Source organism: Anastrepha obliqua, chromosome 6 (genome assembly GCF_027943255.1).
Source record: "Anastrepha obliqua isolate idAnaObli1 chromosome 6, idAnaObli1_1.0, whole genome shotgun sequence".
Taxonomy (NCBI): domain Eukaryota; kingdom Metazoa; phylum Arthropoda; class Insecta; order Diptera; family Tephritidae; genus Anastrepha; species Anastrepha obliqua.
In genome coordinates, this window is record NC_072897.1 from 55,565,041 (window position 1) to 55,579,887 (window position 14,847).

The 14,847-nt window shown below is 37.4% G+C and overlaps 1 protein-coding gene across 1 annotated transcript; it reads left to right on the forward strand.

Moving 5' to 3' along the window:
• The first annotated feature begins 11,551 nt into the window (after positions 1-11,551).
• On the forward strand, positions 11,552-12,300 carry LOC129249863 (tigger transposable element-derived protein 4-like). The gene is made up of 2 exons (XM_054889530.1): positions 11,552-11,682; positions 11,742-12,300. Exons 1-2 carry the CDS (start codon positions 11,552-11,554, stop codon positions 12,298-12,300), a joined length of 690 nt encoding a protein of 229 aa, XP_054745505.1.
• The last annotated feature ends 2,547 nt before the right edge of the window (positions 12,301-14,847 follow it).

A 14,847-nucleotide genomic window follows, 5' to 3' on the forward strand; every position in this document is an offset into this window, starting at 1 on the left:
TAAAAAAAATTTTCTTATATAGATTCTTTCCATTTCAATTCAAAAGGGCTATTCGGGACATGTTCTTCGATTTCGATGTAACTCAAATATGTTGCTCTCTGGTCAAAATAATGAGACCCGTATTTTTTTGTTCGCCCGAAAAAAAATTTTTTCAAGCTTTATCGGCAATTTTGTTTTTCGGCTCAAAATCAATTTTTTTTTAATAATATAAGATTTTTTTTTTAAATGCTAATAACTTAGTCAAAAATAAACCGATTTTAATAATTTTGGGTTCAAAATGATTGTCATTACTTACACGAGCGACTTCATGTAGAAATAATTGCAAAAAAGTAGTTGAAATTTTTTTATTTTGCAAAAAAGAAAAAAAATTGAAATTTTTTCGAAATTCAATATTTCAAAAAGTGTAGTTTTTTTTTTATAACTTTTTCCAAATCAAGAGGACACTTCAAACTTCAATTTACCTGAATGCCCAGTAACTAAAATGAGTTGTTTTTGAGTAATGAATTTTTGAGCAAAAACCTGTTTCGCACTTTTTGTTTTTTGCAAACTAAAAAATTTTCAACTACTTTTTTGCAATTGTTTCTGCATAAAGTCGCTCGTGTTAGCCGATTTGAATGGTTCTGGGTTCACAATAATTGTAATTACTAACACGAGCGACTTTATGCAGAAACAATTGCAAAAAAGTAGTTGAAAATTTTTTATTTTGCAAGAAACCAAAAGTGCGAAACAGGTTTTTTACTTATGACCCAGCCAAAGTAGCCGCTGAATCTTTATTCGCTGCGCTATGTCTATGTCGTCGTAAAGCTCATACAGCTCATCGTTCCATCGTCTGCGATATTCGCCGTTGCCAACGTGCAAAGGTCCAAAAATCTTACGCAGATGTTGTCATCGTCCAAGCTTCTGCGCCATACGTTAGGACGGGCATGATGAGAACCTTGTAGAGTGTTAGTTTTGTTCGTCGAGAGAGGGCTTCACTACTCATTTGCCTACTTAGTCCAAAGAAGCACTTGTTGGCAAGAGAGATTCTACGTTGGATTCCAAGGCTGACATTGTTATCGGTGTTAATGATGGTTCCTAAATAAACGAAGTCTTTTGCAATCTCGAAATTATAACTGTCTACAGTGACGTGGGTGCCGATGCGCGAATGCGCCGACTGTTTGTTTGAAGACAGGAGGTACTTCGTTTTGTCCTCGTTCACCACCAAACCCATTCGCTTGGACTCCTTATCCAGTTTGGAGAAGGCAGAACTAACAACACGGTTGTTAAGGCCGATGATGCCAATATCATCGGCATACGCCAACAATTGTACGCTCTTATAAAATATTGTGCCTGAGCGATTAAGTTCTGCGCTCGTACGATGCTCTCCAACATCACGTTAAAGGCGCTGCTGGTGTTGAGCAACGTCATCTTGCATAGCCGTATTAGTTTTGTGGGGATACCAAATTCAGACATCGCGGCATACAGATAACTCCTTTTCGTACTGGCGAATGCAGCTTTGAAATCGACGAAAAAATGGTGTGTGTCGATTCTCCTTTCGTGGGTCTTTTTCAAGATTTGGTGTATTGTAAATATTTGGTCGATGGTAGACTTTCCAGGTCTAAAGCCACACTGATAAGGTCCAATCAGTTGGTTGACGGTGGGCTTCAGCCTTTCACACAATACGCTCGCTAGAAGTTATAGGCTATATTTAGAAGTCTAATCCCACCGCAATTGCCACAGATTGCAGGGATTGGGCACACCACACTTAAATTCCAATCGGCAGGCACGCTTTCATCCACACAATATTTTGCATATGGCGGCCGTCGGCGCCTGCGGCTTTGTTGTTCTTTAGCCGCACTATTGCTATTCTCACCTCGCCATGGTCAGGTAGCGGGACGTCAATTCCGTCGTCAACGATTGGGGTATTGGGATCTTCACATTCTCTGTGACATGCACAGCTATCACTGTTTAACAGGTTCGGGAAGTGTTCCCTCCATAATTTAAGATTGCTCTGGATGTCAGTCACCAGTTCGCCGTCTTTGTTCTTACAGGAAAACGCCCCGGTCTTAAAACCTTCTGTAAGCCGCCGGACTTTCTGATAGAATTTTCGGGCGTTGTTCCTATTGGCCAGCATCTCAAGCTCCTCGCACTCATGTTATTTGACCTCTCGTTTCTTCTGTCGGATAATACGTCTCTCTTCCGTTTTTAGCTCACGGTAGTGATCCCACATGGATCGCGTTGCGCCCGATCCGCAGCGTGGCTCTATAGGCGGCATCCTTTCTTTCTGTGGCAGCATGACATTCCTCGTCGTACCAATTGTTTTTTCGGGTTCGCCGGAATCCGATTTCTTCTTCGGCGGTGGTACGTAGGGAACGAGAAATGTTGCTTCATTGCTCGTGCATGCCGGTTTGTTGGGCAGTTCTCTCTGAGAGCAGGAGTGAGGGTCGAGTGGCGAATCTTCTGGCTGTTCTTAGATTCTAAAAATTGCTTGTGAAGCTTATTTTTAAGTTTTTTAAGTTGATAAGTGTACCGTGGAAATTTAAAAGATTGTTTTTTAAATTGTGATACATATTTCATAAAAATTTAGAGCAACTGCGCCTTAACCCTTTCGGTACGGCTGGTACCAAAGTTTAAACGTGCCTAAAATGTTTAATTTACAATCAATCGAGTTTCGAAATGTACCGTGCCATCTCACAGTGGTCCGGCGGCCGGACAAAATTAAATTTTTCAACATTTTTGAAATAAAAATTTGATAATGCAGATGTTTTCTTAAATATTCAAGGCAGATTTCCTGAAAATATTACTTAATTTAAAATATTTTTCATTGTAGTTTTTTGACTTTAAACATGAAATTGTATGTAAATCGTACTTCATACAAGAGATTCATTTTCATGTCTGCAAATAAATATTACCATTTGATTGTTAACCAAATATTGAAAAAAAATATATAATTGAATATAATTATTAACGGAAACAGTAGTAATTCTCTTAAGTTGTGGTACAAAATCCAATTTTTTTTTTGAAATTTCAAAATTTTTCGAAAAATTTTTTTTTAAAGATCATTTTTTCGAGTGGTCCACACCGGTCCACTTGAAATCAACATGTGTGATGTAGCTACATATTTCAGCTATGATCTCAAACTGAAACCTGTTGCGCAAAGTTGCGCAAATTAAAAATAATGTAGCTTTTGTGCATTTACCCACAGGCAAAACGTTACATATGGCTTATGCAATTTTGTGTAAAAGACAGAAAAAGACATAGCAAAGACAAGCATAAAATGCTACTCACCATGGTAGATGGCAAAGTATACAATGCTCTTACCCACACATTATCATCTCAAAAATGCTATGTATGTGGGTCAACGCCAATAATGATGAACAAAATCGAAGAATCAATTCTAAAGGAAACCGATCCATCTACATTTCAGTTTGGCTTGCCCACTTTACATGCATGGATAAGATTTTTCGAATGTTTACTACACATATCATATCGATTAGAGTTCAAAAAATGGCAGGCTAGAAGTCTAGAAGAAAAAAATAGTTTAAAAAATAAAAGGACATCTGTCCAAGCAGCACTCAAAAGTCGGGATTATTGGGGTTATTGGTGGATATTCCTTAAACGGGTGGTAGTGGAACGACAAATGATGGGAACACGGCTCGCCGGTTTTTTAATGATCCTGAAGTATCATCAGAAATTACTGGAATTGATATTCATTTCATCAAGCGGTTTGACACTATTTTACAAACATTATCGTCTGGTCTTAAGATTAATATTGAAGCATTTCAAAAATATGCCCTTGATTCTGCTAAACTATTTGTCCAACTATATGATTGGTATTACATGCCGGCTTCCGTGCACAAAATATTAATTCATGGGAGTTTAATTATTAAACATGCTTTGCTGCCTCTCCAAAGAGGCTCAGGAAGCACGCAATAAGGATTTGAAAAATTTTAGACAAAACAATACACGAAAAATGTCGAGAACTGACACAATGACAGATTTATTAAATGCTTTGCTTTGTTCATCAGATGTAGTTATAATATCAAAAACTAAGGTTCCGAAAAACAAGCCAAAACCATTTTCAAAAAAGGTTCTTGCGCTTTTAAATTTGAAAAATGATCCAGCCTCAGAAAACAGCTCATCAGAAACGGAGGATTTTGAATCATAAAAAAAATTAAAAATGAAAAACAAAAAAACAACTAAATATCCAAAAAAATTTAAAAACTAAAACAAAAAAAAATTTTTTAAATTAAAAATAAAAAAAAATTAAAAATTAAAATTGAAAAAAAAAATTTTTAAATAAAAAAAATCTAAAAACAAAAAAAAAAAAAAATGAGGAGAGAATAACCTTACCGTAAACCTCCACGTGGTACTCTCTGGGGTCGTGAAAAATGTAAAAATGAACTCATCTGCGAATTACGGGAGTAAAAATGTATTTATAATATAGTATTCAATGAATTTAAAATTTTCTAAAACTAAGGTCAGATTCGTCATCACTGATCCTTAAAACCCCTAAATATATATTTTCAGCTTAATTAAATGAGTTTTTGAATTTTGTCCGCCAACGCCACTGTGCATCTGTTGAGCTTTTCGCAATCCGCACGTGCCTTTAGAGTACAGTTTTACATTCCCGTTATGCTCAGATTCATGTTATTTCTATTGAGAGTATTTGAAAAGTGCAGCGCGTGGACGTTTTGTGAAAGATATTTGTGCATTCATAGAGATTTATTGGCAGATAACAACATATTTTAGAGAACTAAGGATTATACCACATATTTGAAGTAAATCCGGTAAGAAATGTAAATAAAAGTGTTATTTTAGTGCAAATTCTACAGGTGGTACGTATGTGTACCAGTAGTCTTCTTAATTGGTACATATTAGTACCAGTAGTCCGGTGAATGCAACTTATTTTTCAATAGATTCCACACAGAATTTAGTCAGTAACATGAACCAGGACGACATACGTAAGTTGTTGGAGGAGAAAGATGAAAGTTGCAGCGATTTGGAAGACTTTTCATCCGGAAGCTCTGATAACCTTGTTCCAAGCGAAAACTATAAGTCAAGCTCTTCCAGTGCGGAAGGCTTAGATAATGACATCATAAACGAGGATATAGGGGATATAAATGAATTCGATACAAACACATTCGATACCAACCACACGATGAAAATTTTGACTGGAAGTCTCCGGAAGATTTTGGTCCTAAGCGAACTGCAAGCACTTCCCGTATTGCAAAATTTCATCAGATATACCTCGCACAGCAAGTATTGGTAACACTTTTCAAAAACTTATACCGAAATCCCTTTATCTATACATAGCTCACTGCACGATTGAGCGTATACAGATACTAGAAAGTGAACAATCAGCAAGAAAAAACCAAAACTGACTAGAACTAATGCTGGCGAAATAAAAGTAATTGTTGAATGCATGTTCATTATACATGCATTATAATCGACTTCCTTGCGTGAAAGATTATTGGTCCCTTCATAAATCTCTGGGTAATAAATCTATTCAAGAAGCAATTGCTAGGGATCGATTCCTATTTATCACATCTAAGATGTATTTCACATGCCCGGAAAAACCATTAGACTCTAGTAAGACTTATTACCTAGACGATTTGGTAGAATGTCTAAAAAAACTTTCCAAAAGTGTAGACACGACAGCAGCTTCCAAAGTATAGACGAATCGATGACAAAATTCAAGAGCCGCAGTTCACTGAAGCAATACATGCCCCTAAAACCGGTGAAAAGAGGTATACAAATGTGGCTTAGGTGTGACGCTGTAACAGGTTACACGTACGATTTCAATATTTATTGTGGAAAAGACCTTGAAGAACACTCGGGAACCCTTGGAGAAAGATTTGTAACTAAACTCATCAGCTCAGTCGCAGAAAATGATGTTACTTTGTATTTCGATCGCTTTTTCACATCACTTAATCTGTTAAATACTTTACCTTATCCAGCCGTTGGTACTGCAATTCGTAACAGAAAAACCGTTCCCGAGTTTACAAGTAAGAAACTTGAGCGGGGAGAAGCAGAATTCAAAAGTGCATCATCTGGTCTTATATGCGTAAAATGGCAGGACACGAAGGGGGTTTCGGTAATAAGAAATTGCCACGAACCAGCCATGGCGTTTGTTACAAAAACTTTAAAAACTGAGGAAAAGATCCAAGTGGCATGTCCAAACGCAATTCAATTTTATCGTCAAATTATGGGAGGTGTCGATTTAGCCGATCAAATAAGTGGACTTTACGAATATGATCGGAAGTCGGATAAATGGTGGAAGAAGGTTTTTTACCGCTTTCTTATGATGGCAGCCGTAAGCGCTTGGATCATTTATAATGAACTTAGAAGGGGAAAAATGCCTTTCAAATCGTTTTTGGTGACCTTGGCAGAGACACTCATAGATGAAGGCTCCAAAGTCACATCTGTTCCTAGGTCGGTAGGGCCAGGACCAGTACGTCGGGTTACAGGACAGAAACATCTACCTATTGAAGGCGATACTCGACGGCGTTGTATTAGTTGCAGCAAATAAAAAAACAAACACGTACAAAAGCAATATGTAAGGAGTGCCAAGTTCCCTTGACAAGTTTTGCTTTGCATCATTTCATACATAATTTTATTTAAAATTATTACATTGCTTTGAATTACCATCTATGTATTTGATTACTAATTGTTTGATTCTTTATAAAATTGCTAATTTTGTATATTATTTACATGCAAAAAAATGAATTATTTCGTTCTATTTTTGTAAGAAAAAATATGGTCTAGTATGTTTTGTAGTTGGTACACATATGTACCACATAACATCCCGGATGGTACAATGGTTAACCACCACCCCCCCAATCAGCCTCTTATCCCACGTCCCTTTCGACACCAAAGAAATTTTATTTGGTGCCCAAGCAACTCCTTTTTTGCATTAAGCGAAATCTACTACTGCGCATAAAGTTCCGTACCGAAAGGGTTGAAGGTAGAATAGCACTGAACAATATCTAACCCAGAAAGCCAATCTTCCCAATTGATGTCATGTAAAATGCTGTTTAACGTAGAAAAGTCACAAGAGGAGAAATTGAAAGCTATTGTCTCGTCTTGTTTACTACTCGCAAGCTCGTAAAACTCAACGTTAAGCATTAAAGTGACATGATGCTTTTTGGACGTCGAAACCCAGTGAAATAGCAAACATTTGAGTGAAATAGCAAAAATGGACATCCGTCATTACTTTTCGAAGAAACCACGCCTTGACAACGTTGATGTACGTATATAAAAAGAGGTTAACCGCATTTATCAAATTTTATTTGTGAATGAAATTTCAATCCAGAACCTTATGAAAAAAATTGAAAGGGCGTACCTTGACGTCGGCAGGCCAAACAGACGGTTTTAGAATTTCGTCAAACAATGATGGCGGAATTCCAAGCTTAAAATTAATTTTTTTTTTACTATGGATATCAGAATCCTTTTTGTCAGCATACAACATAGAACTAGATTTTTATCGATATTTCAATTTTTAGCAACATAAGAAATTATATTATCCTCAGTTACATAAAATTTAAAGGACGCAAGATGTGAGCACTTATTCGTAGCTATTACATCCAGCTCAGTACTTGAATTAAGACCAATAACTACATCCCGAGATCTTTTATTATTTTTACGCCTTCGCTCTTGAATAGTTGTCCACGAAGTTTGAGTATGCATTTGTTCGCTATGTACTTTGTTTGGCTCCCGCAGTCGACATGTTAATGTGAGCAGCAGCACCATCAGCATTAGTTAAGGAAGCAGAGAGAGTAGGTGGAGTTGATATGTTGATATTAGCAGCGGCAGCAGCAGCATAACTGAGCGTAGCAGTGGGTGCATAAGTCGGCGTCAATACACTAATGCTGAAAACAGTCCCCTACGTATCGTAGTTCCTTACCGTAGCCCCTAGAGAGCACAAAATTGAGCAAAACTCATCCCGTAGTTACATATTTACACAATACATCGGTTTGTGTACGTATGTGTTTGGTTGTATCTACACAATGCTGCCATTGATACTTTTGCTTACACACTTTTTCACACATCCGCGTTATCAGTTACAATTTTTCATTGTTTAATAAGCCAAAGCCAAAAACCAACAAATTCATATAGTTCATTTATCTATAATTAACATTATTCAACAGTATTTTTAAATTATTTTAACAAAAATTAAAATTTTTCTAAGTTTATTTTGTAAATGATTTCGAAATGTACTGTTTGGCAACACTGTGTGGAGAAAGAGCAATCCTCAGAAGGGATGTAATTAATTTTGGAAGGGAAGTAATATTTAATTTACGTGGGGCACTCATTAGTTTGATCGAAACAGCTGACAGGGGACTACGTTTACGTCGGTGACTGTTTGCAGCATTAGTGTCATTTAAAACACTAGTTGCGTGAGAGGGCGAGATAGCATTCGCATTTACAGCAGGTGTAGGAGAGTTATTTTGAAGCTTTCTTAACATGACAATTGCATGCATGTATATAACCACGGAGTTCGTTAACCTCGGTAGTAAGCAAGGCAAGAGTAGAGGTGACACCTTCGATGCTATTATTATGCATGGCTCTCAATTCTGAGTGCAGTGCTTCAGTTTTTTCGATACTCAGCTTCAAGAGCAGCAATCTCATTAAGAACGGTTTGTAGGGAAATTGGTGAAATATTTTCAATTTCTTTATCACTTAGCAGTTGAGGCTCATTAGGCATTAGTTGTACCGGTGGAATACTGCAATTATTAATTTTAGCGATATTATGATTTTTGATGTTTCTCCATTAACGGAAGGAGTAGGAGAGCGGATAGCCTTTCGGCGAGCGGCCGCACAGGTTTTACAAAAAAACTTATTGTCCGAGCTGAGAAGGAATACTAAATCAGCTGGCAAACATCAACACAATCCAAATAAAAAAATGCGTTACATTTTCCGCACTGTACTTTAGCTCGGTTGCGTTCAACCTTTAATCCGCACACACAAGGCATTTTATATATAAATGCAAGTGTAACGTATTTTGAATAATTATCGAATAAAAGAGTCACTATCTCGAGCATGTTAAAATACAAAAATTGGTAAATTAAATGTCCATCGTAGAGTGAGAAAACTTAAAAACGCGGAGGGCAGTAAAAATCACGTCTACACACACGAACAGGTCTACACCCACTATGCATGCTATGCACTATAAATACATGCTATTGAGTTGGTTTGTGTATTGCTGAGAGTTGAGTTTTGAGTGTGGTGAGATTGTGATTGGAGTTCACTGATGAAGTCTGGTAATGTGTTATAGGCCTATCACAACGCCTTCAGTCAAATTCGTTGCCTCAACGGACCCATTGAGAGAGGCCTGTTAGTTAGTGATGAGCAGGAGTTTATTTCCCTTTTTGTTATGAATGTTGTTGAAAGTGAACTGTAGAGCAACAAAGGTTTGAGGACGTGAGTTAGAGATTACAAGTGGAAGTTTAGAATTTGTAGGAGCAACAGAAATCGTAATTGCATCGCTAGAATTGGTTTATTTCTGCCGCTTATTGCTTTTTAATAATTGAGCGAAAGAGGAAAACTTTGTATTCTTATTGCTCCCGCATGGAGGAATGTCATGCTGCCGCAGAGAGAAAGGATGCCGCCTATAGAGCCACGCTGCGATCGGGCGCAACGCGAGCCATGTGGGACCGCTACAGAGAGCTAAAAAAGGAAGAGAGACGTATGACCCGAAAGAAGAAACGAGAGGCCGAAATACGTGAGTGCGGGGAGCATGAGATGCTGGCCAATAGGAACAACGCCCGAAAGTTCTACCAGAAAGTTCGGCGGGTTACAGAAGGTTTTAAGACCGGGGCGTTTTCTTGTAAGAACAAAGACGGCGATCTGGTGACTGATGTCCAGATCATGCTTAAATTATGGAGGAAACACTTCTCGAACCTGTTAAACAGTGACAACTGCGCATGTCACAGAGAATGTGAAGATCCCGATACCCCAATCGTCGGCGACGGAATTGTCGTTCCGCTACCCGACCATGACGAGGTGAAAATAATAATGAAAATAACGCGACTAAAGAACAACAAAGCCGCAGGCGCCGGACGCCGGACTGACGGCTGAGCTATTCAAACATGGCGGCGAGGAGCTGGTAAGGTGCATACGTCAGCTTCTATGCAAAATATGGCCGGATGAAAGTATGCCTGCCGATTGGAATTTAAGTGTACTCTGACCAATCCAAAAGAAGGGTGATCCTGCAATCTGTGCCAATTATCCCGGGACTTGTCTTCTAAATATCGCCTATAAGGTTCTAGGGAGCGTATTGTGTGAAAGGCTGAAGCCCACCGTCAACCAACTGATTGGACCTTATCAGTGTGGCTTTAGACCTGGAAAGTCTACCATCGACTAAATATTTACAATACGCCAAATCTTTGAAAAGACCCACGAGAGGAGAATCGACACACACCATCTTTTCGTCGATTACAAAGCTGCATTCGACAGTACGGAAAGGAGTTACTTGTATGCCGCGATGTCTGAATTTGGTATCCCCACAAAACTAATTTGGCTTTGCAAGATGACGTTGCTCAACACCAGCAGTGCCGTCAGAATTGGAGAGTCCAGCAATAAAGACTACTATACTATCCGCAAGAAACAGCAGTAACATCATGCACGACAGCAACAGGTACTCACTGCTCCATTGTCACCACATCAGCAACAGCTGTAGGCTCAACAACAACAAAAACTTCATCCACTTCTGCTAAACCGATCCCTACACATTAAACTCTCATTCAAACCGCAACACGTAGTGCTGAATGTAGCGCACCAACTACATTGATCGCATCGTCATCACCAGCAACGCACAATACAAGAATGCAAATTCAAAATGAGAAAAAAGACTTTTTGCAATCAGAGTTAAAGAGAAACCGCGATAAGCAATCGCCAAACAAATTCGAACTCTCAAGTAAGAACAAAAAACAAAAGAATAAAATGCAAAGCTCTACACAAACAACTCTACAAGAGTATAGGTTAGGCAATCCAGCTTCATCAAATAGGTTCAATCTCTTGGATGTAGATAACGAACCAAATATCAATGAGCTAGAAAGCAACCCAGTAGAAAAAGCTCCAGGTACGCAGCGTGCACAAAAACCGCCACCAATATATGTACAAAATGTAGAAAATGAATACTCTAACAAAGGCTTTAAATTCCCTGTCAAATACTAAATTTGAAATAAAAGTTCTTAGCCGAAACGAAACTAAAATACAACCGAAAGAAACAACACATTACAGTGAAATTCCCCATTACGGACAGTCCTTATAACCGGACAGCTCCAATAACCGGACAAATTTTGGGCACACAGGTTTTTCATTCATTTTTTCATGCAAATATCATCCTAATAAACGGACACTCTAATAACCGGACGCGGACAAAGTATTTCAAACCATTTTCATAAAAAAATTTCTCATAAACGGACAAAATTCAAAAATATCACAAGCAAGCTTTGTTGTTCATTATAAAAATGAAATAGGTGATTCCCCTTTTAACATGTATGCACACATTCAAGCCCTGTGTTTTAAATTAACAGTAGTTTTCCATTCAGTTTGTTAAGTCATTTGCATGCGAATGGTTGCGTTCAAAGTTCGTAATAATATGGCGCCGAAAAAGAACGTACTTTCTATTAAAGAAAAAGTGGAAATTATTAATGTTTTCGAAAAAGATAAATTATCAGTACGTGGAATTGCAAAAAGGTAAAGTATAGTGAGCCCAAAAATTTAATGGTAGGTACACGTTTCTTTTGCTTTGAAAGGTTCACTATTGGCAAAACACAAGCTGCTGAAATCAATAAAAATAAAGAAAAAATTCGTTCTAAATGGGAGTCTGGAGTTAATGTTCATCAAAAGCGAAGCTTTCTTAAAGAAGGCGGCTCTGAAATAGACAAGATGTGTTTAAATTGGTTCGCTAAGGCTAGAAGTCAAAACATTCCGATTTTTGGTCCCATTTTGAAAGCAAAGGCAATGGAAATTGCTGGCAAACTGGGCGTACCTAATTTTAATGCTTCAGATGGATGGTTAAACAAATGGCGAATAAGGAATAATGTTGCTTTCAAATGCGTATCTGGTGAAGCTGCAGATGTAAACCAGGACGGTGTCGAACAGTTTAGGACAAAACTGCCATCTCTGTTGACCGGTTGCAAGCCTCAAGACATTTACAACACAGACGAAAGTGGGCTTTTTTTCGTGCCTTACCTGACAAAACCCTCGCTCTTAAATCCGAAAAATGCGTGGGCGGTACACTATCAAAGGAAAGACTCACAATTTTGTTCTGTGCTAACATGGCTAGAGATAAGGAGCTGCTTTTGGATATAGGTAAAGCAGCCCGTCCTCGATCTTTTAAACATGTTCCAATCACAAAACTGCCAAAGGATTGGAATTCTAATTAAAAAGCATGGATGACTCGATGTGTAATGAGTGAATGGCTGCAGCAGTTCAATCGAAGAATGAAAGCCCAGAATCGAAAAATTATCTTGTTTTTAGATAACGTGGCTTCTCACCCAAAGGAATTAAACTTAACCAACATAAAACTTATTTTCTTGCCGCCAAATACAACGGCAGTTAGGCAACCCCTTGATCAAGATATAATCCAAAATTTTAAAACTTTGTATAGAAGCTTAGTTTTAAAACACTTGCTATCTAAAATTGACTATTCAGCCTCAGCCAATGCCAGCCTTGACAAGTTCAGCCTCAGAGCTTTCAAAATCGATTAATGTACTAGAAGCTGTGTATTTCATCAAAGCATCTTGGGATAAAGTGGAAGGCACAACCGTCCGAAATTGCTTCCGTAAAGCAGGATTTTTGGAAACTTATAACGATCTTCCAGATTTTGATTCTGAAGATGATATTCCACTGGCAATCTATACTAGGCTTCTGGAAGGACTAGACTTGGCAAATGATTTGGAAGGTTTTCTCAAAATGTTTTCACTGAGGACAACAATATAGAAATTCAATTTGACCAACAAGATGATACTATGGACATAAGTGATTCAGAAGATGAATTTTCAGAAGAAATAAGTGAGCCTATAACATCGTATGATGAGGCTTTAAAACTTGTTGCGGGGTTGAAACAATTTGCAAAAAATGACTATGCAGCTTTTCAGCACATTAAAAATATCGAGAGTCACTTTGAAAATGAACATTTTAAATTAAAGCAATCAATGTTTAAGCAATCAAGCATTACCGAATTTTTTCAATCAAACTAGTATTGAAATGAAAAGACTTGTACCAGAGAATGTTAATGCAATGAGAAGGAACAAATGTTAAATGAGCTTTTTTCGAGTTCTAATTTATAGATTCATAATAAGGTCATTTCAAATTCAACTTTCCTGAAGAGGTCGCAATTGCAGATATTTACCACGCGAGTGACGCGAGTGGAGGGTTTCTATATTTACTTACCACGCTAGGCCAAGAATTCAGATATTTTCTGCGTTTACCATACTATTGAGGACGTTCATAAGATTTTTCGGCACACTACTAAGGAAATCGAAGCGAATAAAATTGCGATTAAGAAGACCGCGCGGTAGTTAGTTTGTGGTGCAGAAGCTAAAGTCGGCGGAATTATTCGTTTTGTTTTTTGGCACGTATATAATTCAGGTTCAAATCCTGAAGTCATATTTTTTTTCTTGCACATTTTTTTTTTTTACAATTCAAACCAGGAAAGTGTGGTAAAATTTTTGAGTTTATTTTAATTAAAATTTCTTTAAAATACTGTTTTTTGTATTTTATAAATGGAAATTTCTTTTCGGTATAAAATAGTTCATACTGGATATGACCTGATTTTTATATAAATCAATCAAAACAGAAAATATGTACATATGTCTATAATCTATTTCATCAAATCCAAATTATATTGATGAGAAAATATCATTCTAATATCCGTCCAGAAAGCCAAACGCGCATACACAGATGCATATTCATATAATTACGCATACAAACTTTCAACTAACGCAGAATATGTACATATAAAACTGCGAATCGAATAAATGAGTGATTTAGAAAAGATCATTAATAATTGTGGTTTAGCGCAATCGTGAAAGACGTGTCGTATATGCAGTACATCGTCTCATATTTGACTCAGGTTCAAATCCTGTGCACAGTTTTTTATTCGATATTTTTATTTCATTTTTTATATTTGGTTTAATTGAAATTGATTTAAAATAGTGTATTCAGGTTTTTCTAATACCAGTTATTTAGAAATTTATTTTCTATATAACATTATTCATTTGAATTGATTTATATGTAAAACAGCCATAAAGTCAATCATATGAATATGCATTCCTATATTTAATTTCTTCAGTCAAATCTGAACTACTTACATACACATATTGAAGAGAAAATATTCTAATATCCATCCAGGAAGCCTAACGCGCATACTCACATATGTGTTTAAATATATGCACAAACCACCACCATTCTAACAAAACCCAGAACACAAGCTTCTGCGCACACTTGACACATGGGATATGTATACCCTATGAGCAAAAAGAACCGGGAAGGTGATGTTGACTGCTTCCTTCGATTGCCAAGGCATAGTCCACCATGAGTACCTTCCATCGGGCCAGACAGTCAATAGAGAATATTATTTATCCGTTTTGAAACCTTAGAGAGATGCTGTGTGTTGCAAACCGCCGGAAATGTGAGCAAACAATTCTCAGATTTTGCATGATGATAACGCGCCATCGCACTGATCAAAGAGAATACAAATCGGCCTGCCGGGGGTGTTTGGAGGACTGGGTTAAACGTTGGCACATGTGTGTTGCTTCAGACGGGTCATATTTTGAAGAAGATAATATAAATTTGCCTTAAATTTAACTCTGTTTTGTTTAATTTAAACATTCCCGGTACTTTCTGATCATAAGG